The 25,910-nt window shown below is 39.3% G+C and overlaps 1 protein-coding gene across 1 annotated transcript in view; it reads right to left on the minus strand.

Annotated features, from left to right (window-relative positions):
- TANGO6 (transport and golgi organization 6 homolog) overlaps positions 1-25,910 on the minus strand; it is a 186,650-nt gene that overhangs the window by 39,463 nt on the left and 121,277 nt on the right. The window contains exon 16 of the mRNA XM_007198182.3: positions 1,232-1,383. Within this exon, the coding sequence (XP_007198244.2) occupies positions 1,232-1,383 (152 nt within the window). The remainder of the gene's footprint in view (positions 1-1,231; positions 1,384-25,910) is intronic.

Genomic DNA, 25,910 nt, shown 5'->3' on the forward strand with positions numbered 1-25,910 from the left:
GAGTCAGGCAATACCATAAATTCAAGCATATGTATACATCCATGAGCATGTTTCTCTGCTTGTTGATAAGACACAATCACCAAACACTGAAGAAAATTCCTTCTCAGTAAATACTTCTTAAGATTTGATGTTCAACATGGTCAGCCCTAGGATACCGAATAATGTGAAAGAAGCCAGTATTACAAAGTTACTAAGTTTTTGTTCTTGTAAACTTATGTGCTCTATATGAAAAATCTAGTCTCTCATAAATAATAAGGTAATATAAACTGTATTTTATTTACATATTTATAATTTATAAGCCATCTTCTTCCTTAAAGATTTAAGATGGTGAAGCCCACTGAGTAAAAAGACACCTAGCAACATATTAACTAGTCTTCTTTTGCCCATCATCATCTTTAAATAGCAGAGTGTCTAGTACATAGTATGTACTTGAGACATATGTTCATATATTGATGACTAAGTAAACACAAGGGCAAAGATAAAATTTAAGAGGCTAAAGAAAGATATTCATAGAGGACAACAGTGCAATGTACCTTTCACTAAATCTTTTTTTTTTTTTTTAATTAATTAATTTATTTTTGGCTGTGTTGGGTCTTCGTTTCTGTGCGAGGGCTTTCTCTAGTTGCAGCGAGTGGGGGCCACTCTTCATCGCGGTGCGTGGGCCTCTCACTGTCGCGGCCTCTCTTGTCACTAAATCTTAAACTCTAAAACCAGTTTAAACCTTAAACTCTAAACACTGGAGACGTGTCCAGTGCCAACATCTTGTATGGCTATTATTTTGGCTGCTCATTTATCCTTTACCTACTTTCTGGTAAGACCCCGTCTCCCTGAATACAAGGCACCTCCAACCGAAGAGGGCCAATTAGATTATGTATTTGCCTGAGAGTTTTCTGTAAACAGAGATGAGACTCACAGATGGCCCAGAAAACTAGGGTAAACTTCTGTTTGCACTTCCTCAAAGCTTCTTCAATTCTGTTATGTTTCCTTGGAATCTTTATAATAAATCCCCTTTTATGGCTTAAAGTAGGTTAAGATGACTTCCTGTCACTTGCAATTAAAAAATTCCTACTAAATCAACTTTCAATATATATATGAGACTAGCAAGGCTGAGGTAGGTTAAATGACTTACCAGATCTAGAAAAAGAACACAGGTCTCCTAACTCCCAGTGCTGAGCTATATCATAGGTTCAAGTAAAAACAAGCTTTAGAGAAAGGAATCAACATGCAGTACCTCGTGAACCACAGAGCCCAGCATGAAGTCCAGCCTCTGGCACAGTTCTCCAAGGTTGGATAAGCTGCTGGCCCTGTGAGCACTATCTGGATCTCTTGCTCCCCTCAGGAAGGTGTGGATCAAAGGTTCTCGGTACTTTGAGACCATGTCCCCTGTAGAAAAAGGGAAGAAATCAAAATACTTCCAAACAAACTTTCAATTTCTTAAAGAAGGAATAACATATCACCATGGCACATTGTATGGTGTTTTATACTTTTCAAAGTACTTGCATAACCATTAAAAATCATGCTCTGGAAGAATAATGTTAGGGAAAATATTCATGATGAATTATTTTGTGAAAAAGCAAGTAGAATCCCAATTATAATCTAAAAACCTACATGTGGAAATAAAATAGTTGAAGACTTTAAAATTTATATATATATAAAAGAGAAAAATGTACATATCATAAGTGCATAGCTTAATAAACTTTCACAAACTCAATACAACTGTCACAGTCACACAAACAGCAAGTATGGTCCTAGGCTAGAGCCTGGTCATTAGCCCAGTACTCTTCCTACACTATCACCCTACCTACTCAAGCAAATTGAGTGAAAGACAATCAAGGCATTTTGGGTCCTTGTCAAAGAGAGATCTATGATTCTTCTCTCATTTGGCAGATCTTTACTGAGAGTCCTACTATATGCTAAGCACGGCTCCTGATACTTGGGATATACTGGTGAACAAAAGAAGCAAAGAGTCTTGCCCTCTTGGAGTTTCCACTGTAGTGTAAATTACACAGTATGTTAGAAGGTAATAAATGCCATGCGGGGGGGGGGCAGGAGGAGGAAAGCAGGGTGAAAAAAAAAAAAAGGAGTAATGAAGATGGTGGCAGACTTCAGTTTTTAAAAAGATGGTCACGGTTGGCTTCACTGAGATGGTTGAGACATTTAATCAAAGGCTACAAGGTGAGGCTGTCGAGCCCAAGAGGAGGCTAGAGGGGTGATGGCAGGGGTGGGTGCTGGTGCAGAGCTTGTAAGCCTTTGTAGGCTTCTGTAAGGACTTGGGCTTTTTCTGAGTAAAATGAGAGGCCTTTGGAGGATTTTGAGCAAAAAAGTGCTAAAAGATTACTCTGGCTGCAGTGCTAAGAACATGCAGTAGTGTATGTGTCTGTATGTGTGTCTGGGGTGGAGCAAGGGTACAAATTAGGAAGCTACTGCAGTAAGCTGCTTGAGAGAGGATGGTGACTTGAACAGTAGAGGGGGTGAGAAAAAGATTCTGCATATATTCTGAAGATTACACCAACATGACTTCCAGAGGACTCCAATAATGACTTCCAGGATTTTTGCTTTTGTGCCTGGAAGGATGAAGTTACTATCAACTGAGGTGGGAAAGTCTCCAAGTGAAGCAGGCCTGGAGCAGGAGAATTCAGTTTTAATATGTTGAGGAAGTAGTGGAAGATATATAGAGAGTTCAGAAGAGAAGTCTGGGTTGAAGATATACATTTTGGAATCAATGGAATGTAGATTATATTTAAAACCTTGAAACTAGATGTATAATCAAGGGAGTGAGTTTAGGCAGGGAAGGGAAGAGGACGGAGGACCAAACCTGTACCCTTCCTTCAACATTACATCTGGGAAGGGTCTGGGAAGGGAAGAACCAGCAAAGGAGACTGAAAAGGAATAAACAGTCACGTAGGAGGAGAATTAGCATGGTATCCTATAAATTAAGGGAAGAAAATGTATCAGAGAGGAAAGAATGGTCTGCATCAAATGCTGCTAATAAGTCAGGTAAAAGAAGACTAAAAATTGACCATTAGGTTGAGTAACAATGAGGTCACTGTTGACCTTAACAAGAACAGTTTGGTTTTTTTTAAAATAAATTTGTTTATTTTTGGCTGCGTTGGGTCTTTGTTGCTGTGCACGGGCTTTCTCCAGTTGCCGTGAGCAGGGGCTACTCTTCATGGCGGTGTGCGGGCTTCTCATTGCGGTGGCTTCTCTTGTTGCAGAGCACGGGCTCTAGGCGCGTGGGCTTCAGTAGTTGTGGCACGTGGGCTCAGTAGCTGTGGCTTGTGGGCTCTACAGCACAGGCTCAGTAGTTGTGGCGCACGGGCTTAGTTGCTCCGCGGCATGTGGGATCTTCCGGGACCAGGGCTCGAACCCGTGTCCCCTGCATTGGCAGGTGGATTCTTAACCACTGAGCCACCAGGGAAGCCCGACAAGAACAGTTTTGATGGACTGGTAGGGGTGAGTGCATGATAGAAGTGGGTTTAAAATATAATGAGAGAAAAAGAATTGGAGACAGATCACTTAAGGAGTTTTCTGCACAGCATATCAAAGAAATGGGGTGATAGCTGGTCAAGGAAGTGGGGCCAAGAAAGGTTTTTGTATTATTTTATTCTTAAACAGAGGAGAAACAGCACGCCAAGGCACTCAGAATTGACTTTTTTTTTTTTTAATGGAAACAACTTCTTCCTCCACAGATGGGCTGAGAACTAAAGCTGCTTTGACTTGATCTTGGCTCTGAGGCCCTAGTTCCAGAACCCAAGTATAACACTCCACTTCCAGCCTTTCTGTAGCCCTAAGGTAACACGATATCTAAATGGTGACAAAATGGTTTCTGAAGCATATGTTTAAAGTCACCAAAATGATAACTTACATAGAAAAGTCACCAACCTGCCCTATCAGGCCCAGTTAAAATGCCTCAAATGCCACTTCCTTTGTGAAAACCTCCCTTAATATCCTCAGTCAGCCTTAATTAGTCCTCCTTGGAAGTCCCACAGTACTTTGTACTTAAATCACATTTGTTACTAATGCCTTGATTCCTAGATGTTTTCAGCCTATATCTATTTCTCCCATTAAACTATAAATTCCTTGAGGGTAGAACTTTGCTTCATCTCTGTTCTTATTGGTTCTTAGTAATCTTTGCACATACTAGGTACTCAACAAATACCAATGTTGAACTGAATTCACTCATTTATTCAATAAAATGTAATTATGCACCAGTATCATGCTAATGTTCTAGGGATACAAAAATTGATAAAACATAATCTTTACCCTTTAAGCAGCCCAAAGTTTAGCGGGTGGGTATAAACAGACAAGTACCAACAATTACAGTACTGTGCAGTTAAAGCCATCACAGAGTCAAGCAGAGGTTGCTTAGCATAATTTCACTAATCTTAGTCACTTGGAAGGGGGAGGAGGAGGAAGTTTATTTTTTGTTTTCCCTCAAAGTCAGGAACACAATGCACTTTCCTTACAATACAAGAAAAAGATGAGGACTAATTTCTCTAAAATGCTCCCAGTTCCTAACACAATACATGCAGTCACAAGACTCACCTCCTGCTCAGTTAATATCAACATATATTGCAGAAATTGAATCAGTGATGACTTAGCCATAGCCTATTTTCAGAATAGAAAAGAGGGGACTTTGTGCCTACTAGTATTTGCATTTCTGAGTATCAGTCCTAGTGAAGGCAGTCACATGTATGCACAACAAAATCTGCATAAAGGCTTCTCTGCAGAACTGTAATAGTAAAAAATGAGAAGATATAAATTAAATATTAATTAATGTGGAAGTGGTTAAATAACCATACATATTATGGAATACTATGTGGTCATTAAAAGGAACAAGATAGAATTAAGTGCAACAATATAGAAAGGTTCCCCTGGGACTTCCCTGGCGATCTAGTGGTTAATATTCTGTGCTTCTACTGCAGGGGGCATGGGTTCGATCCCTGGTCGGGGAACTAAGATCCCACCTGCCGTGCAGCCAAAAAGAAGCTATTAAAGAGAATTTAATATTCCTTAAGAAAATATTTCTTAAGGAAATATTTAATTTCCTTAAGACACTGTTAAGTGAAAGAAACTAATAGAACCAGTATTATTCCATTTATGTATGTAAAAATGCACACACATAACTTCTCTCAATATTAACAAACCACACTTACAGATTTAAATATGTATATTAAATATACAAATGCATAGATAAAAGAGAAAAAGGATTTACTAAGATAGAAAGGTTAAATAACTTGTCCAAAGAGTAAATACAACCAAGATCAAACTTAGGTAGTCTGACACTTAACTCCTATGATACAATGCATTTAAGATATTTCCAACTAAGAGGAAAACATATCTTTCTACTTTTGTTATAGTACTTTCCCTTTCTGGAGCTAGAAAGGGGCTTGCTCGTTCTGCAGTGTGAGATGTGCATCCAGAGTTAAGAGCTCCGTGTTCTAATTCTGGCCCTGCTGCCAACTAGCAGTGTCACTCAGGGCAATTCCCTTCACCTCCCCGGACCAACTGGAGATGAGTCAATTAGACGAGATGGTCTCTCAGGCCCCTTCCAGTTGGAAGTCTATGAGGTGATGAGTCACCTTTGGCTTAGCCAACAGGGGAATGAGATTCAGGAGACTTAGAAAGGAAGAAAAGGCACATATTCATGAGCACTGGAGTGGGAGGCTGCTGTGGTTAAAGCAATGAAGGTCCTTGATGGGAAGGAAGTCACTGAGAAATGAAGGAAGTCTGGAAATCCATAAGGAGGGGAAATTGCAGGTTGAAAAGGTAAGAGCAGATGACAAACTAGTTAATATTTACTAATGTAGGGATTTAAAGTTAAAAATAAGTGGTAAACTAACACAACATTGAAATTAACTATATTTCAATTAAAATTGGATTAAAAAAATAAGTGGTAAAGAAAAGATACTATGTGCCAGGTACTGTGCTAGGCACTATGGACCATAAACAAGAAAGACAGAGTCCCTCCCCTCATGGCATTCAAAGCCTACTGGGGAAGAGGAAAAAAACTGACCAAGCAATAACAATGGAGTGAGTTGTGCCCAAAATGGTGACAGAGAAAGATACTTTTATGAGTAATGTTTTGATTTGGTACCAATTTCCATTAACAACAGCTCCAGTATTCTTTTTCATCCAGACTCAAAAGCCTGGTGTTCTTTTTTGACTTCTCCCAGTTACCCTTCAGTCAATCAGTCAGTTCATTTATTATTCTTCAATCCTCATTTACTTCCCTATGGGATTTGAGGCAACTTACAATAAAAAATATTGAAACTGAATTGAATATTTTTAAAAAGTTCTATAGTAATTGAAGAAGTACACATATCCCAAGCTAAGAATGGTTATTGCAAATGAACCCCAAATTTAGTTTAGCAATTCTGGTAGCTGAGGCAAAAAAGGAAACAGAAAACATAGTTCCCATTACTCAATAAAAGAAAGAACATAGATTCATTACGAGACAAAAATTTTAGGAAGAATACCAAGAGGTATCTCACTCATTCATTCAGCAAATCTTAACTGAGTGCCTACAATATTCTAAGTATGTTCTCAGTACTGGAGATAATATAGCATGAACAAGAAAGCAAAGTTCCCATCTTTATGAAGCCTACTTCTAGTGGAGGAGAAAGACAATAAATAGTAAATAAACTTTCCAACAGCAATAAGAGCTATGAAGATAAATAAGGAGGGGGGAGCAGTTAAGAGTCAGGGGTGAGAGCTCAGGGAAAAGCTGTCAGAGGAGAAGAGCTGAAGGAACAAGTCATGTGAAGACCTGGGGGAAAAGGGAAGAGCAGAATGGACAACAGAACTTTTATATTCAATGTAGAAATCATATGGCTGTTTCTTACACTGACCTACCATAAAAGTCAAGGGCATACCATTACATTAACAAAACCAAATTTTAACATTCCATTTGTATAAATTCCTGCCCTGCCAGAGCTTCATTACAACTTTCCAAATGAGCATCCATTTAACTGCATGCTCCACCAACCCCACTCCCAAGCGTACCTAAGAGGAGCCAGTGGAGACTTGGATCTCAAGAGCCCTGTACTATACCCAGTCAGCTGGCTCTGGGCCCACTTGCTACCTTGTTTTCCAGGTATTGGACTGGACGATCTGGGACACTCCCTGCACCCACTCTGCATGCATTTCTCAAAGTGCCCTGCTGTCACGTTCTCCGCAACCTGACCTCCCTTAGACCTCACATACACAGTCAAGATTTGCCACACCCTTGCTCAAACCTGGTCTTCTTCAGGGATTTACAGCTCTGCCCCCATTTCGTGGAGGCTCTGCTAGCCTCTGACTGTCCTCCTTCTCCCTAGCTCTTGTCATGCTATGTGGCTGGTCTCTTAAGACTGTACTGGATCCTAGTCTCCAGGTTGGGGGTCAGCAGTGACCAGGTTTCTATGCAGAACAAAATGAATGCATATGATCAGAGAATACAGCTTCAAGGGCTGCAAAAACAGAATTTAAAGATCCTACAAAAAGGGTTCTTAATTTGAGCTTTAGGGATCCCTACATGTCAAACTTTGTTGTGTACATCTCACTGGCATTTTCCCATTCTTCCTTATAAACAGCACTCTAATTTTGTTCAAATATCCACCTTCCCCCCTGCCCAACCATCACTTATGTGATTCAGGCTAAGGTCTTTGTTGCTTTAAATGAATCACGGTGGACATATCCCCTTGCCTTAATTGCTTTGGGCATGTGACCCAGTCTGAACAATGAGACGTAAGGAAAATCTGTTGGAAGACCCTAAGAAAATATTTTGCCTCTGGTTATGATAAGAATATGACACCTCGGGCTTCCCTGGTGGCGCAGTGGTTGAGAATCTGCCTGCCAATGCAGGGGACACGGGTTCGAGCCCTGGTCTGGGAAGATCCCACATGCCACGGAGCAACTGGGCCCGTGAGCCACAATTACTGAGCCTGCGCGTCTGGAGCCTGTGCTCCGCAACAAGAGAGGCGGCGATGGTGAGAGGCCCGCGCACCGCGATGAAGAGGGGTCCCCACTTGCCGCAACTAGAGAAAGCCCTCGCACAGAAACGAAGACTCAACAGTCATAAATAAATAAATAAATAAATAAATAAAAGAACGTGAATTTCTTAAAAAAAAAAAAAAGAATATGACACCTCAAAAAAAAAAAGAATATGACACCTCAGAGATGCTACAGCCAAATGAAACTATGAGGAACCAGGGGATGAGACCAATAAAGCTGAGGCTGGCAGAGTAGAAAGATGAAAAGATTTTGGATCTTGAATGATGTCATGGAGGCAAAGAATTAACCAGTGCAGAACTTTCTGTCATATGCAATGATTCATTCCTTATTGTTTAAGCCAACTGAGTTGGGAATTTCTGTTACCTGCAGCCAAAAGCATTCTGATATGACATATGAAAATTTAACGCTATAGAGTACTTCTATGTCAGTTCTATGTTTATCAATACAAAGCCAGAGAGACTTCCCTGGTGGCACAATGGTTAAGATTCTGCGCTCTCAATGTAGGGGGCCTGGGTTCGATCCCTGCTCAGGGAACTAGATCCCATATGCATGCCACAACTAAGAGTTCGCATGCCACAACTAAGGAGCCCGTGTGCTGCAACTAAGGAGCTGGTGAGCCACAACTAAGGAGCCCGCCTGCCTCAACTAAGACCCAGCATAACCAAATAAATAAATATAGTAATTTAAAAATAATACAAAGCCAGAAAAGTTAGATTTGCCAAAACAAACTTAAAGTAGTATATGTTTTTAAAAGGATTCAAAAGTCAATTTTATAACATATAAAAGAAAAAATTAAACCCAATAATTTTCTTTCTTCTAATTACAATTTTAATTGGGACAATAGCCTAGTATATGGCATGACTCAAAATATCAGCGTGTGTAATATATATATATATGCCAAAGAGCAGAGTCATCTTTATACATCTGCCAACCTATTACATAAAGAAAGGTGAGTAACTATTTACAGTAGGAGCTCATGTGAAGGGGTTATATGCTGAGTATATTTCGCAACTACTGACTAACTAGTTCATTATAAACTAAAACCTCAGGCTCTGGGACACCCACTGCTATTCCTTAGTTTCTGATTAAGCAACAAAACCTCAATTATATCATCCAGGAGAAGTTTTGGTTAATATATATATTTTTGGCTTTTGCCTTTTTGTGTTTTTCTTTATCCAGATGAGAAGTTTGTATTGCTTCAGTTGAAACTTATCTGAACCACAAGGTTCCAAGATTCTAATTCACCTTTTGTCAGAAAAGGTGGCATACACTTGCCCCCTGACAAGGGCAAATATTCATTACCATCCTGTTGTCTCCTTAAAAGTATACATATTATATAGCTTCTACAAAAAATAGTATTGATTTCTGAACTCCCTAACCCCCATTTTCAGAAAGTATTCACAGTAGACTACAATATTTAGACTAAGAGATACCCATGGAACTGAAGTTGGAGAGACCACCATCTTTTCCTCAGGCGTTCAGAAACAGCTTCAGGGAAATGAACACAGTTAACCCAAGACTACTTTTAGAAACTTACTCAAGTTGATTCTAGTCAGTGGGGCTTATCCTAGTTCAGCTCTAATGGCTTTTCCTTTGTGCAATGACAATGACAACACCTGGCTATTTGCATCTCCATATTCTTCTCAGGAAGTCAGCAATAATCAACCTTATTGAGAAGCAAACAGCTGTGTGTTCAAGGAAACAAATGAAGGATCTAGATTTGTTTGAACAAACTTGACAAAAAAACGAGTTGCTTTGGAAGGTGAAAAATCAAGTGCATAGTGAAAAGAGAGCTGGAAAAATTTTAACCTGCCTGTGACTTGTTTGTATCAATTATCGTATATATGAAAAGATTCCTTCAACAAATTAGGACTTGGAAGATTTTTTTTTAGTCAAGCTTTGCAATGGTACTTTGAAGTCTACATTGATAGATTCATTTATGCCTATCAGATCCCACCTTCCCTCATAAAGGCTCTGAGATGACCTGAAACAAGAGACACTTACATAGTGAAAGAGCACTATCAAATCTGAGCTGACACAATAAACTACTGGAGTCAGGGGACCTGCTGATTTCATGGGCTTGACTACTCTTCTAGTTCAGTGAAACAGGTCATAAAAGTGTAATCGAGAAAAATCAAGTGAGAAAGAAAATTCCACTGTTGGCCAAATCTTTACACCATCCTTTCAAAACTCCGCAATTAATGTCTGCTGAGCCCTCTATTCCTTCTTTCCTTCTTCTCTTCCCTTCTTTCTCTCTTTCTACCCCCCCTCCTTTTTTTTTGAGACATAGAAGGGAACACTGATAAAAAATCATTCTTAACTACTCTCTTCTATCTACCAACAGGAAATAACTAAGAAATATCCTATCCTGCTGGTTAAGGTGCTGCTGGGTAAAGGCAATTATATTTTCCAAAGACTGAATGATCACTTACAGCCAGTACTCCTCTGTAATCAGAAGTTTACATACATTCTGAGTAATATTTTAGACCAATGTTTCTTAAACACAAACATGGGCACTGAAATTGCGCAGTGCAACTTGATTATAATGTGGATCCAGGTGATTCAGAATTATCATTAAAATGAAAACACAACATTTAAAAAATTCTTTTATAGAATTCACAGACCCCTGAATTATATCAGAATTTAATCTCCAGACTCCAGCTCTTCCATCTAGCTAATTCAATAAAAACATGAAAACATTTAACGTGCACTACAATGTGCAAGGGACTCTAATGGCACTAGAGATTTAGAGGTAAAGGAAATTTTGCATATATATGTCCAGCTGATCCAGTACAGCTGATAATTTGAAAAGACTGATAATGCTTTTTTGAGCAAGGGAATGGCTTAACTAGAGATATATTCTTGAGTTTGGTGAATCTGAATTTATATGTGTGTTCGGAAAGGACAAAAGTCTTTGCTCTATGATGTAGAATGAGGTTTGCATCGTAATAATTAATCTCCAGCTGGATCACTTCTACTGCAATGCCTTCAGGACACTCTTACACTCTGTTAACTGGTTGCAAAGTCACAGTCAGCCAAAGGATATGATAATCTTTTAGAGATCAACTTTTTTTCCCAAATGAATAATGATTCAAATAGTACGGTGTTTTCTCTACACAATTAGGTAGTAAATAAAATGTTAAGCCGCGTGGAATGATTGAAAATTTCTACATTCTTTAGCAAGAGAAAATCTTTTTCTATGATAGTCACAGAGGAATCAGGTCATTGATAGCACAGTCATTGTAGGGTGTGGCCTCACCAGCTCAGAAGTGCTGATGCCTACTTCACTCTCAATGCAGGCATGAAAGTAATTTACTCCACTTGAAGCAACTGATGCCTCCTAACCTACTTTTTAGCTCTTGCTACCAGGTGTCAAAAGTAGGTATTGAGACTAGCAATTAATACTCTGAAAATGAAATTAAGAAAACAATTCAATTTATAACTGAATCAATCAAAAAGAATAAATGCTTAAGAATAAATTTAACAAAAGTGGAACACTTGTACTCTGAAAACTACAAAACATTGTTAAAAGAAATTAAAGAAGAACTAAATAAATGGAAAGACATCCAACATTCATGGATTGGCAATGCTGCCAAAATTGATCTATAGATTCAACGTAATCTATATCAAAACCCCAGCTGCCTTTTTTTTCCCCCCAGAAGTTGGCAAGCTGATCCTAAAATTCACATGGGAATGTAAGGGATACAGAATAACCAAACAATCTTGAAAAAGAAGAACAAAGCTGGAGGACTCCCATTTCCTAATTTTAAAACTTACTATAAAGCTACAAAAATCGAGACAATATGGTACTAGCCTAAAGACACACTTGCAGATCAATGGAATAAACTGAGAGTCTAGAATTAAACTCTCATTTTTATGGTCAATTGATTTTCAACAAGAATGTCAAGATAATTCAATCAGGAAGAGAATAGTTTTTCAACAAATGGTGCTAGGACAACTGGACATCCACATGTAAAACAGCTGAACCCCTTGCTTACACCATATACAAAAGTAACTTCAAATGATCATAGATCTAAGTGTAAGAGCTAAAATTATAAAACTCTTAGAAGAAAACACAGGAGTAAATCTTTGTGACTTAGGTTAGGCAAAGGCATTTCAGGGACTTCCCTGGTGGTCCAGTGGTTGACAATCTGCCTTCCAATGCAGGGGACGTGGGTTCGATCCCTGGTCGGGGAACTAAGATTCCACATACCGCAGGGCAACTAAGCCTGCGCACCACAACTACTGAGACCCCATGCCTCAACTAGAGAGCCCGCATGCCGCAAACTACAGAGCCCACACACTCTGGAGCCCGTGCGCCACAATTACAGAGCCCACGCACTCTGGAGCCCATGCACCACAACTAGAGAGAAGCCCGCATGCTGCAACAAAAGATCCTGCATGCCACAACGAAGATCCCACGTGCTGCAACGAGACCCAACACAGCCAAAAAAAACAAAAAGGCATTTCACATACAACACCAAAAGCACAAGTGGGAAAAGAAAAAATAGATATGTTGGACTTCACCAATATTAAAAACTTTTGTGTGTCAAATGTCACCACCAAGAAAGTAAAAAGACAACCTATAGAATGATGGGAGAATATATTTGCAAATCATGTATTTGATAAAGGGCTTATCTTCAGAATCTATAAAGAACTCTTACAACACAATAAAAAAAGACAAATAGGTCAAATTCAAAACGGTCAAAGGATCTGAACCGTGTATTTTCCAAAGAAAATACACAAATGGCACATATGAAGATGCTCAATACCATTAATCATTATGGAAATGCAAACCAAAACCACAAGATACCACTTCATACCCATTAGGATGGCTATAATCAAAAAGACAAGAACAAGTGCTGGTGAGGAGAAGAAACTGAAACACTAATACACTGCTGGCTGAAATGTAAAATGGTGCAGCCACTTTGGAAAACAGTTTGGCAGTTCCTCAAAAAGTCAGAGTTACCGTATGACCCAGCAATTCCACTCCTTCGTATATACTCAAGAGAATTTAAAACACATTCCCACATAAAAACTTGAACATGAAATGTTCAAAGCAGCATTATTCATAATAGTCAAAAAGTGAAAAGAACTCAAATGTCCACCAACTGATGGATGGATTTTAAAATGTGTTATATCCATACAATGGAATATTACCTGGCAATAAAAAGGAATAAGGTACATGCTGCAACATAGATGAACTTTGAAAGCATGTAAGTTAAAGAAGCCAGTCAAAAAAAAAAAGTATGATTTCATTTATAGGAAATATCCACAATAAGAAAATCCTTAGAGACAGAAAGATTAGTGATTGCCAGACTGGTAATGGGTACAGGGTTTATTTTGGGGTGGCAAAATGTTTCAAAATTGATTGTGGTGATGGTTGTACAACCTTGTGAACATACAAAAAATTTTTGAATTGCACACTGTAAATTGGTAAATTGTATAGTATATGAAGTATACCTCAATAAAGCTATTTTTTTTTAAAGTAAGTTTTGGGCCGGGAGGGGTTAAAGGAGGGCTACATAATCTAGTTCACGTTGAAGCTGGAAAAATAAATAACATATAAAAATCTTCACATATTAGAAGAGAAGAGGTTTATGTGTGTAAGCAGAATCTGATATGAAACACACCTCTGCCTTCCAATAGCTCAGAGACCAAAGGCTTGGGGGCAGATCTCACAGACAATTCACAATGGTTGCTCCCTTCAAACATGAAGTAGGAGATCCGGATTCTTTCATGATATGCCCACTACAGGAACCGGGTCCTGCCCTTGACCACCAGTCAAGCAGAACCCAGAGCTTTCCCACTGCTTTGTGAATGGCACTGCTTCTGCCAGCTCTTTGCTTCCTTATTTGTCAGTAAAAGAGGGTGCCAACACAATTTCAGTCTTTACTACTTCAGAGCCTGCAGTTTAATGGGTAACATTTTTTAAACCTTCTAAATTAATTTTCATTGCATCAGCTTTAAAAAATATTAGTATAATATAAAAGTCTCTTAAAAGAGGCAAGAAAAATATTGACGATATAGACTCAAAGGTTCTTACATAGAGTTACAGCCATTTGGCCCAATATTCCATCTCTGGGTATGCCAAACCACATCTGACAAACATTAACCCAGGGATAGTTAAGACCTCCTACTAGTATTTTAAAACTTTTGTGCTCCAGCCTTTTTATTATGTCCATCCCAATCTCTTCTGCTCTTTATTTCATTTCCTCTTAAGGACCAGACTCAAGTGGAGACAGAGACCTGGAGTCTTTGTCTGCCTATCTATGAATCTTTTTTTTTTTTTTTTTAAAGTTTTTTTTTACTTGATTTTATTTATTTATTTATTTATTTTTGGCTGTGTTGGGTCTTCGGTTCGTGCGAGGGCTTTCTCCAGTTGCGGCAAGCGGGGGCCACTCTTCATCGCGGTGCGGGGACCGCTCTTCATCGCGGTGCGCGGGCCTTTCTCTATCGCGGCCCCTCCCGTCGCGGGGCACAGGCTCCAGACGCGCAGGCTCAGCAATTGTGGCTCACGGGCCCAGCTGCTCCGTGGCATGTGGGATCTTCCCAGACCAGGGCTCGAACCCGTGTCCCCTGCATTAGCAGGCAGATTCTCAACCACTGCGCCACCAGGGAAGCCCCCTATCTATGAATCTTAATCTTATCTTTCCAGGCTCCTGGATCTCATTTACATTGAATTGCCTCTGTAATCTATCCAGTTCAAGTAGGCGCTTCCTTTTCCAAGACAGTACTTTTTGTACTTTCAGATTTGATATTAGATATTTTGGGGAGAAAAAAGAGAGTAAAGGTATAAAAAGGTCAAATGTCACAATATACACTTCACTCACTAAAGCCGTTACTGAAAAAAGGAATCCAGAGAAACTATTTTTCCTCCCATTTATTTGGGAACTAAAGTAAATAGATCCCTGGGGATGAGTAACATGGTGGAGAGCCACATGCCCTCACAGAAATATTCCTGCTGACCTGGTCAATAAGGAAACAGGAGACAAAATATAGATCTGACTCTCTGCATGGACCCTTTTATGTCCTCAATAATATCTAGTAATTTTTCCTGCATTTTAGGGCCTGGAACTCTATTTCACTACTGAAAGGAATACAGTAGAAGAATTACTTGTTTTTTGTAACATTTCATGAATACAACTTATTGCCGCGACTGGACCAGAGTCAACAGAGACAATAATTTCTGTCAAGGTCAGAAGGAAATTAGATTGACGTGGCAGATCCTGACAGGCAGGATTTCCTTTCCAAAAGCCACTTAGAGAATTAAATAATTTAAATGCAATTAATTTTTTATGAAATTCATCATTTAAAAAATTCATAGGTAAATTCTGATCTATTAACAACAATTACTTTTCAGCCTTGAATTTCCCCTGCAGCTCTGGGAAAATCATCTCTTTTCTGATTTTAGTTTCCCTTCTCCACATAGCCCTTTATGGACAGGGGAGAGATTTTAGTTAAGATAGAATATGCAGCTACAGTACAGTGGAATAAAAAAATGTTGTGTCCATTTGTAAGCCTCTTTATCTGCAAAGCACTTGTACGCCTATTACCACATAAGAATTTGAGTTTGGTGGAAAAAAATATTTTTAACTCTGTATTACAAATAAGGAAAGAGAAATTTTTAATGGGCTGATCCCAGGTCACACAGCTACTGAAAGACAGATACATTCTCTTGTCTCCCAAGCAGAGGGCTCTTCCTACTGCCATCAGGACATTTACTTGGCGCTCCATGAAGATCAGCAGGAACTTCTGTTCTAAAACAGTGCACATCAATGTGGCCAGCTGATTCTCCCACACCTCTGACATTTCACAGTCCTTACAATTTTCATTCTTTCTCTGTTTAACCTCATAAGATATGAATGGAAGAGAAGTCAGGGATTTATATCTCACAAGAGGGCATAAGCAACAGGGCATAATGGAAATAAGTTCCTCTGGTCCATGAACAAACACCAAAATTGTCACTTAATTGTCCTTTTGAAGGGCTGGAATCCTATTAATTCTATCCTGAAGAGGAGAACAAAAAAAATTCCCCTCTTCTTTACCATCTTCAAAGTGGTAACACTTCTGATTTCCTAACAGGAGGAGGTGACTGATAAATAGCCTTGTGAAAGCTGCTAAAGCCATATACTTGATGTACATTAGGGCATTAGAGGACTGAAGCCAAAGCCACCTTCTGGTCTTGATGGGGCTTGCCAGGGAGGCAGGTCGCAGTAGTCACTGGGCAAGAATGCTGAGTAGTCCCTGGATAGAGTCCCCCCTGCTGGTGTCTACATGTCAGGACCCACTTTTCTCCCTCAGGCTAATTGTTGATCTGCTGCTTTTGGTGTTCCATTCATACTGTTATCCTTTTTAAGGTAATGTAACCAAGAGGTGACTCTGAGCTAGAAGTAGGTTAGCAAAGATTTCAGGGCCTCTTAGCCCTCCCTTTTCTGGTTCTAATTTCATTGTATCTCATCACACAGACCACATAGGCATGGATGATTTGGATGCAAGTTGCAGGTAGACAAACTTTGACAGGCTTAGATGTAACCAAGGGAAGATCTCTGGACAAGTTATTAAAGGAAAACAAACTTGTTAGTAGGACTATTGTTGGTGCAAGTGAATTACCAGGTATGTTTTAAAGAGACACACAGACCTTCTTGCCTCCAAATATTTCTTCTATTAGCAATCTGTATTGCTTCAGAGTCTATTTAATCATTAGAACTTTATTTCTTTAGACTAAATAGCCTCCTTACTCAAAATGCAAAACCACCCCAAGAAGGGCAGCATAATAGGAGGCTGTCATCCACACCTTAGTAAATATTAATATACATGCTACCTCCTTTTTACAAGCTGGGAAGGAACAAGAAAGATATGAAATAATTTCTGAAACTTGATGAGTTTCTAGTCGAAGAAAGTTTTAAGTGGGCGGGGAGAAGAAAAAAAAGGTAAGCGAGGGGCACTGAAAAGAGAGGGAGAAGACCCTACTTTACATTTTGACTTGCAAAAGGATGTTTTCTTTCCATGTCTTCAAATAAGAGCGATGTGCAAATAAGAACCACAGATAAATATTTTTTGGACAAAGTAAAACAATGTAGAGGAAATGCTTTGTACCACTGGATTTTCAGCAACTCAATGAACTAAAGTAAGGTAGAAACAAAGACAGTTTGAAACAGAGGATGCCAAGACTTCTATAGTTATGTATTAACTAGCTTACTCATTCCATCTCAACAGCTCATTGAACGCCAAGATTGGTTTAAAGGGCATATAAACTTTCAGTTTATACAAAGTTACCCTATAAGGAAAATCTACAACAAATGACTCTACCTTAGTGTGTTACTGACAAGAAAAAGAGATTAGTTCTCCTGAAAAGTGTGCTTGAGACAGTAACAGACTTCAGAAACATGGTGGAATTTTCTTGAAGGGTGGAATTAACAAAGTAAAGCCCAGAAATGTGATCACAAGAAAGGAAAAGTTCCAGGTTTATGGCAAGCTATTTTAAAAGATGAAAGAAGATAAAAACTAGATATTTTAAATGAAGGAGACTCTCTTTACAATTCTGTAATGATGAAAGTAGTAAAACCATTCCAGTGACTTAATTAATTTAATTTGCTACATAAATGTTCAAACTCCTTAAAGCAGGCCCAAGAGTTAGTTAGCCTCATAATATTGACAAACATAAATCAGGAAGCCTGTGGCCTGAGAATATAACTTTATGTTTAAATTATTAACAGAATATCCTTCAACTGCTATGAAATCAGTCTTTACCACATCAGGTCCAGCAAAAAGAAAATGAAGTTACAACTTCTTTTAATGGGAACATTATATTCTAATTAGTTGGTTTACTCTCTTGCAAGCCCATAAGTCAAAGTGAATGCAAGAATCTATATCAAATCCAAGAATCTATTTTAAAACTTGTAAATAAAAGAGAAAATCAGACGTTTCACTGTCCTGTGTCCTTTCAGGGACACAATAAAGGATCCAAATTAATGCTTTAATTTACTCTAAATTGGAATTAGGGGTGTGAGATGAGAAGACAAAAGTATGAAGACACTGAAAATAAAAATAACAGCAGAATTAAACACTGAAACATTCAAGTATACAGTTGTCCTTCAATATCTGTGGGGGATTGGTTCCAGGACTCCCCAAGGATATAAAAATCCAGGGATGCTCAAGTTACTTAGCTGGCCCTCTGTATCTGCAGGTTTGCAGATAAGCAGGGCCAATTGTAATTGTGTCATCTTTAAAGAATGGACTCTGCCAATGGCATCTTCTATCTCCTGAGCTAATAACTGCAGCTGGTGATTTCAGAGAAGAAATGCAATATCTACTCAAATCTATTTAAAGAGGTTTAATTATAAAGGGTAAAAGTTTAAAGTAGGATACAAAGCTTGATTTGAGGGGAAGAAAAATTTAAGAATGATTTGGAAAGATTAGTTACTTCCAAAGAAACTTTGTTGAAAAAGCAAGCAATGAAGGGCTGCCAAAGAAATACATATACATGTACTTGAATAATGGTTACCTTAGAATAGGGCCAGCAGACTTTTTCTGTAAAAAGCCAGACAGTAAAATACTTTTGGCTTCGAGGGCCAATTTCTGTTTGTCATTGTAACTACTCAATTTTGCCACTGTACTGCAAAAATAGCCATAGACAATACATAAATAAGCATGACTGTTTCAATAAAACTTTATATGGACACTAAAATTTGCATTTCACATCACAGAAAATTATTCTTCTTTTGCTTCCCCCTTCCCCCAACCATTTAAAAATGTGAAAACCATTCATAGCTCATGGGCTATACAAAAACAGGCAGCAGGTCGGATTTGGCCCAAGGGCAGTGGTTTGTCAACCCCTGTAATTCCCTAACATAAAAGCCCCATAGAATGTAAATTGGTGCAGCCACTGCGGAGAACAGTATGGAGGTTCCTTAAAAAACTAAAAATAGAGCTACCATATGATCCTGCAATCCCACTCCTGGGCATATATCCAGAGAAAACCATAACTCAAAAAGAAAAACGCAGGACTTCCCTGGTGGCACAGTGGTTAAGACTCCGCACTCCCAACGCAGGGGGCCCAGGTTCGATCCCTGGTCAGAGAACTAGATGCCACATGCATGCTGCAACTAAGAGTTTGCATGCCACAACTAAGAAGCCCACGTGCCGCAACTAAGGAGCCAGCGAGCTGCAACGAAGGAGCCCGCCTGCCTCAACTAAGACCCAGTGCAACCAAATAAATAAATATTAAAAAAAAAAAAAGATACATGCACCCCGATGTTCACAGCAGCACTATTTACAATAGCCAAGACATGGAAACAACCTAAATGTCCATTAACAGAGGAATGGATAAAGAAGATGTGGTATGTATGTGTGTGTGTGTATATATACATATATAAACAATGGAATATTACTCAGTCATAAAAAGGAATGAAATAATGCCATTTGCAGCAACATGGATGGACCTAGAGATTATCATACTAAGTGAAGTCAGAAAGAGAAAGGCAAATACCATATGATATCAATTATATGTGGAATCTAAAAAATGGTACAAATGAACTTATCTACAAAATAGAAATAGACTCACAGACATAGAAAACAGACTTGTGGTTATCAAAGGGGATAGTTGGGGGTGGGGGAGAGATAAATTAGGAGTTTGGGATTAACATCTACACACTACTGTATATAAACTAGGTAGACAACAAGGACCTACTGTATAGCACAGGGAACTATACTCAATATCTTGTACTAACCTATAAAGGAAAAGAATCTGAAAAAGAATGCATATATATATATTTTACATATTATATATATATAAAACTGAATCACTTTGCTGTACACTTGAAACTAACACAACATTGTAAATTAACTATTAAAAAAAAAAGAAGCCCCACAATTTTTTTGTTACAGAAATTAATTTCCTGTTGCTACTGTAGTCACCAAGGTATATTTTACCTCTAAGAATTCATGCCAATATCAGACAGCTGATTTTCTAATATCACAGTATAATTTGGCTTTTACAGTCTTCATATTAATTAAAACAAAATTTTGGATTAAAGCAAACAATTGTTTTTTACAGTTGTGATTAGGGGCATGATCTTTGCAATCAGAGAAATCAGGCTTTGAGTCCCTGATCGAGCACCAACTAGCAGTGTGATCCTGGGGAAGTCACTAACTACTCTGAACCTGTTACCTTTTCTATAAAATGGTAATAATAACAAAAGGAATCACCTTGCAGGGCCATTTCAAGGATTATGTGAGAGCATGCACATAAAGTGATCAACAGAGAGCCTGGAATAAAGTGCGTACTCAACTGTGATTTGTATTCTGGAATAGGACAGGATGATCACACATTTTACTTGTCTGAAGAGCTATTTACTCCAGGTTGGCTTTTGCCTTGGGAGAATGGAGGAATACATGGTACTCACTCAAAAATGACAAAAAGAAAATAATAGCAACCAACATTTATTCACCCCTTACCACGAAAGATGCTGGTTCTGAACACTTTACATATATTATCTTTTAAATTTCATAACCACCCTATCAGGAAGCTACCATAATTATCCCCATTTTACAGATAAGGAACAGAGAGGTTATGTAACTTGTTCATAGCTATTAAATGTTAGAGTCAAGATCAAAACTTAGGAAGTTATGACTCCGGGGGTCACAGTGCATACCTCTGACAGAGAAAGGTAAAATGTGTCCCAAGGTTAAATCTATACATCAATTTCCTATTTACCTGCCTAATGGCTGCCACTGTAGGTGGTCCTACCTCTCTACTTTAGTCTCTGGCAACCCCAGTACAGGAATTAATACAGTCGTAAATACATCTCTATAATGACACTCAAATATTTATATTTATAATGACACAAATATTTCATTTTATGTATATTATTTCATTTGAGCCTCTCAACATTACTATGAGAATAACTGGGTGGATTACACTTGGTGGAACTGCCAGGTGGATTATAACTCCATCTCCACTAAATGTTAAAAGAGGTGACAGTCTCTCATTTTTTCTTCTGAATTGTCTATAATGTCTACTTTTTCTCACCATTCTCACAGACATCCGTCTAATCAAAGTCTTCATCTCTTTATGCCTAGGAATGCCAAAACAGCCTCCTAGCTACCTCTCTGGCTCCAGCCTCTCCTTTCTTCACTCACGTTTCATGCCCCTGCCAACCATACCTATACATCTGTCATCACGTGGCTTCCTTTTTTAAGAATCCATAGTGATCCCCAAATGCCCGTCACATCAAGTCCTAACTCCTCTGGCCAGTCTTCAAGGCTCTCTGCGGTCTCTCCACCCTCCCTATCTAGCCTTACTACCCAAGGCACCCAGCACAACTTGCTATAGGGAGACAGGTCAAGTCCTCCATTCGCAACACAGGCATCCCACTTTTGTTCTCATGCTTTCTTTCCTATCTGGGGACATCATTTGCCTTCTTTCGCACGTAAATCCTCATTCAATATCCATCATCATCTCGTTCCCAGATTGCCCAACAACATCTTATGAGTCTACCTGCTTCTAGTCTTGTCCCACTCTCATCCTTCACATAGCAGCCAAAATGATTTTGCTAAAATGTAATTATGATTACTTCTTCCCTCCTTAAAATCTCCCAGTGACTTCCATTTAAAGTCAACATAGGGCTTCCCTGGTGGCGCAGTGGTTAAGAACCCGCTTGCCAATGCAGGGGACACAGGTTCAAGCCCTGGCCCTGGAGGATTCCACATGCCACAGAGCAACTAAGCCCATGCGCCACAACTACTGAGCCTGAGCTCTAGGGCCCGCGAGCCACAACTACTGAGCCTGCGTGCCACAACTACTGAAGCCCACATGCCTCAGCTACTGAAGCCCACGTGCCTAGAGCCCATGCTCTGCAAGAGAAGCCACCGCAATGAGAAGCCCGAGCACCACAACAAAGAGTAGCCCTCACTCGCCACAACTAGAGAAAACCTGTGCGCAGCAACGAAGACCCAACACAGCCAAAAATAAATAAATAAATAAATAAATAAATAAATAAATTTATTTATTTAAAAATTAAAAAAAAATTAAGTCAACATAAATTGAAATCCCTTAACAGAGCACATATGGCTCTTTATGATCTTGGCTTCTTGAGCTAAGCCAGGCCATAGAAACCTGGCCGGAATTTGAAAAAGGATGAGAATGATGACTTTTTCTCTTGTAACTTTATTTACTCCCACAGCAGTAAACAAGCAGGACACAGATTATGAAGAAGATAAGGATTCAGGTGGGTGAATATAGTCTCCCATTGTCTCTCCTGGACCTCAGGGAAATGTGCTGAAATTCAGTATGTGAAGACTAGACTCAAAGCAACTTGTAGCTAAGGCTGAAAGACCTGAAGTGAGATTTGAGCTACGGCCCACTGCAGGTAAGACAAAGTTTGAAGTTTGAGTCTAATTTAATTGCCTGCTAAAACAAAAATTTAACAGTTTGGAGTACCATGACAGAATCTATAGCCTTCCCAACATAATTTAATAATGTCCAGGACATAATCCAAAATTACTTGTAAAACAAAAATATGACCCATTCTCAAGGAGAAAGATACTCAAAAGAGGCCAAGACTGAATAATACAGACATTTCAATGATCAGAGATGGATTTTTTTTTAATTAATTAATTTATTTTATTTATGGCTGTGTTGGGTCTTCGTTTCTGTGCGAGGGCTTTCTCTAGTTGTGGCAAGCAGGGGCCACTCTTCATCACAGGGCGCGGGCCTCTCACTATCATGGCCTGTCTTGTTGCGGAGCACAGGCTCCAGACGCGCAGGCTCAGTAAATGTGGCTCACGGGCCCAGTTGCTCCGCGGCATGTGGGATCTTCCCAGACCAGGGCTCGAACCCATGTCCCCTGCATTGGCAGGCAGATTCTCAACCACTGCGCCACCAGGGAAGCCCCAGAGATGGATTTTAAAGCAGCTATTATAACTATGTTCAATGAGGTAAAGGAAAATGTAATGAATGAAAAGATAGGAAAATATTTGAAGTTTAAACAAAAAACACCACATTTCTAAGTAATCCATGGTAGAAAAAGAAATCACAAGCAAAGTTAGAAAATATTTTGAAATGAAAACACATCAAAATTTATGGAGTGCCACTAAAGTAATTCTTATAGGATAATTTATAGTTTTTAATGCTTCCTTTAGAAGAAAGGTCCAAAATCAGTGATCTAAGCTTTCACCTTGAGAAACTAGAAAAATAAACAAGTTAAACCGAAAGTTTATAGGAGGAAGTTGTTGTAGGCAACCCCTAAAATGGCATCCTATGATCCCCATCTCCTGATATTCATACCTTATGTAATTCCCTCCTGTTGAATTAGGGTTGAACCTAGTGACTTGCTTGCAAAAAACAGAATGTGGCAAAAGTAATGGGATGTCAATTCTGAGATTAGGTACAAATGACGCAGACTTTCATCTTGTTTGCCCTCTCCTGCTCTCTTTTTTTGTGTGTGTGTGTGTGTTCGTGGCTTTTTTTTTTTTTTTAAATAGAAAGTCTTTCTTTCTTTCTTTCTTTCTTTATTTATTTATGGCTGTGTTGGGTCTTCGTTTCTGTGTGAGGGCTTTCTCTAGTTGTGGCAAGTGGGGGCCATCTCTTCATCGCGGTGCACGGGCTTCTCACTATCACAGCCTCTCTTGTTGCGGAGCACAGGCTCCAGACGCGCAGGCTCAGCAATTGTGGCTCACGGGCCCAGTTGCTCCGTGGTATGTGGGATCTTCCCAGACCAGGGCTCGAACCCGTGTCCCCTGCATTGGCAGGCAGATTCTCAACCACTGCGCCACCAGGGAAGCCCCTCTCCTGCTCTCTTGATTGCTCACTCTGGTGGAAGCTAGCTGCCATGTTGAGTTGCCCTGTGGAGTGGCCCATGTGGCAAAGTGCTGAAGGAAGCTGTGGTCAACAGTCAGCAAGGAACTGAGGCCTTCAGTCCAACAGCCTGAAAACAACTGAATCCTGACAACTATGTGAGTGAGTGTGAGAACTGCTCTATCCTCAGCTGATTCTTCAGATGAGACTGCAGCCCAGCTAACACCTTGATTTCAGCCTTATGAGAATCCTTGAGGCAGAGGCACCCAGTTAAGGCATAACTGGCACCCAGTTAAGGCATAACTTATGCCAGTTAAGGCATAACTGAACTCCTAAATTACAAAAACGATGAGATAAAATGTTTGTTTTAATCCGATAAGTTTTGAGGTAATTTGTCATGTAGCGATAGATAACTACAGCAAGAAATATTAAAGATAGGAGGGAAAACCAATGAAATGGAAAACCAAAAAACAATAAAGAAAATTAATTAAACTAAAAGCTTGTTCTTTGAAAAAAATGTTAATACAATTGATAAACTTCTAGTTAGATTGACCAGGTAATGAGTAGCACCATGTAAAGAGAGAGGACTAAGGACAGAGCCTTAGGGGACTCCAAACTTTGGAGATCTGGTAGTGGGGAAGGAGCCAGCGAAGAAGACTGAGGAAGAAAAGCCATGAGGTAAGAGCCATCAGGCAAGTCTATTGCATGGGAGGCCTGGAGAGGAAGGAGTTTCAAGAAGGAGGCAATGGTCAAACATATCAAATGCTACTGGGTGGTCAGGTAGTATGAGGATGAAGAACTGACCACTGGCTTTTTCAATATTTTGGTTGATAAGGGAATGCTGGGGATAAAAGTCCCCTCAGAGTGACTCGGGAAGAAAATGGTAAAGGAGGTAGTGCAGCCAGCAAGTTCGGACAACTTTTTCTAAGAGTTTAACTATGGAAGAGACCAGAGAAACAGACCTATAGTTTGAAGGGGATATGGGGTTAAGAAGGTGTTTTGTTTATTTGTTTAAAATATATTCAGTAGAAAGAAGAAACTGATGGTGCAGGTAACCCAATTGAGAAGCAGTTTTACTTCAGGGTCTTTCAGCCTTGAGAAATAATAGAAATAAGTCCTAGTTGCCAGGACCAGGGTCTGGTGGTGGGTGTGCCTTCTTTCATCTTCCAAGAGAGAAGCTTGTTCCCAGAGGTAATTGTAGCTTTCATCCTTACGTGTGTTGGGGGTGGGAGGGAGTGGGGGAGGTAGTACAAACCTGATCCCTGGCTTTACGTAAGAAGCCTGGTTTGAGTTCAGTTCCTGTTTTCTTGAGGCAGTTGAAATTCTACCCAAAACTGTCTGGTGTCCCTACAGAGCTGAGGCTTTAGTCCTTGAAGAGTTACTGAACAGAGTTTGAGGTAAAAAAAGGTAATAAATAGCATTAATTGAGTATTTACTATATACCTGGCACTTTACATTTATTAACTCCTGTAAGCCTCACCAGAGCTCTATGAAATAGGTCTTATTATGATGATCATTTTACAAATGAGGGAACAGGGACAGAGATATTAAGTAACTTGCATATGGTCACATATTCAAGACTCAGGAAGTGGCAGCTTTGGGATTTGAATGCAGGCAGCCTGACTTCAGAACCCAAGGGTTTTGTAATAGTTCATACAGAGGGAAAATATGGGAGTAAGGATTCATCATACAACATATAATAACTTGGGCATGCTGATCTAAAAAAAATTCTCTACCTTAACATCAGAACCATACACACACTGTGGGCAGTGATTTCATCTCATTTTAGCAACACATAATCTATCATATCAAAATAATGTCATCAATTTGATTTTTTTTGTTGGCATTAAATTTTTATTTTATTTTCTAATTTTTAAAATTTTTTTATTTTTAAAATATTTATTTATTTATTTATTTATTTGGCTGTGCCGGGTCTTAGCTGTGGCATGCGGGATCTTCGTTGTAGCATGTGGGAGCTTTAGTTGCGGCATGTGGGATCTTTATTTGCGGCATGTGGGATCTAGTTCCCTGACCAGGGATCTAATCTGAGCCCCCTGCATTGGGAGCACGGAGTCTTAGCCACTGGACCACCAGGGAAGTCCCTAAAATTTTAAAT

Source organism: Balaenoptera acutorostrata, chromosome 19 (genome assembly GCF_949987535.1).
Source record: "Balaenoptera acutorostrata chromosome 19, mBalAcu1.1, whole genome shotgun sequence".
Lineage (NCBI taxonomy): Eukaryota > Metazoa > Chordata > Mammalia > Artiodactyla > Balaenopteridae > Balaenoptera > Balaenoptera acutorostrata.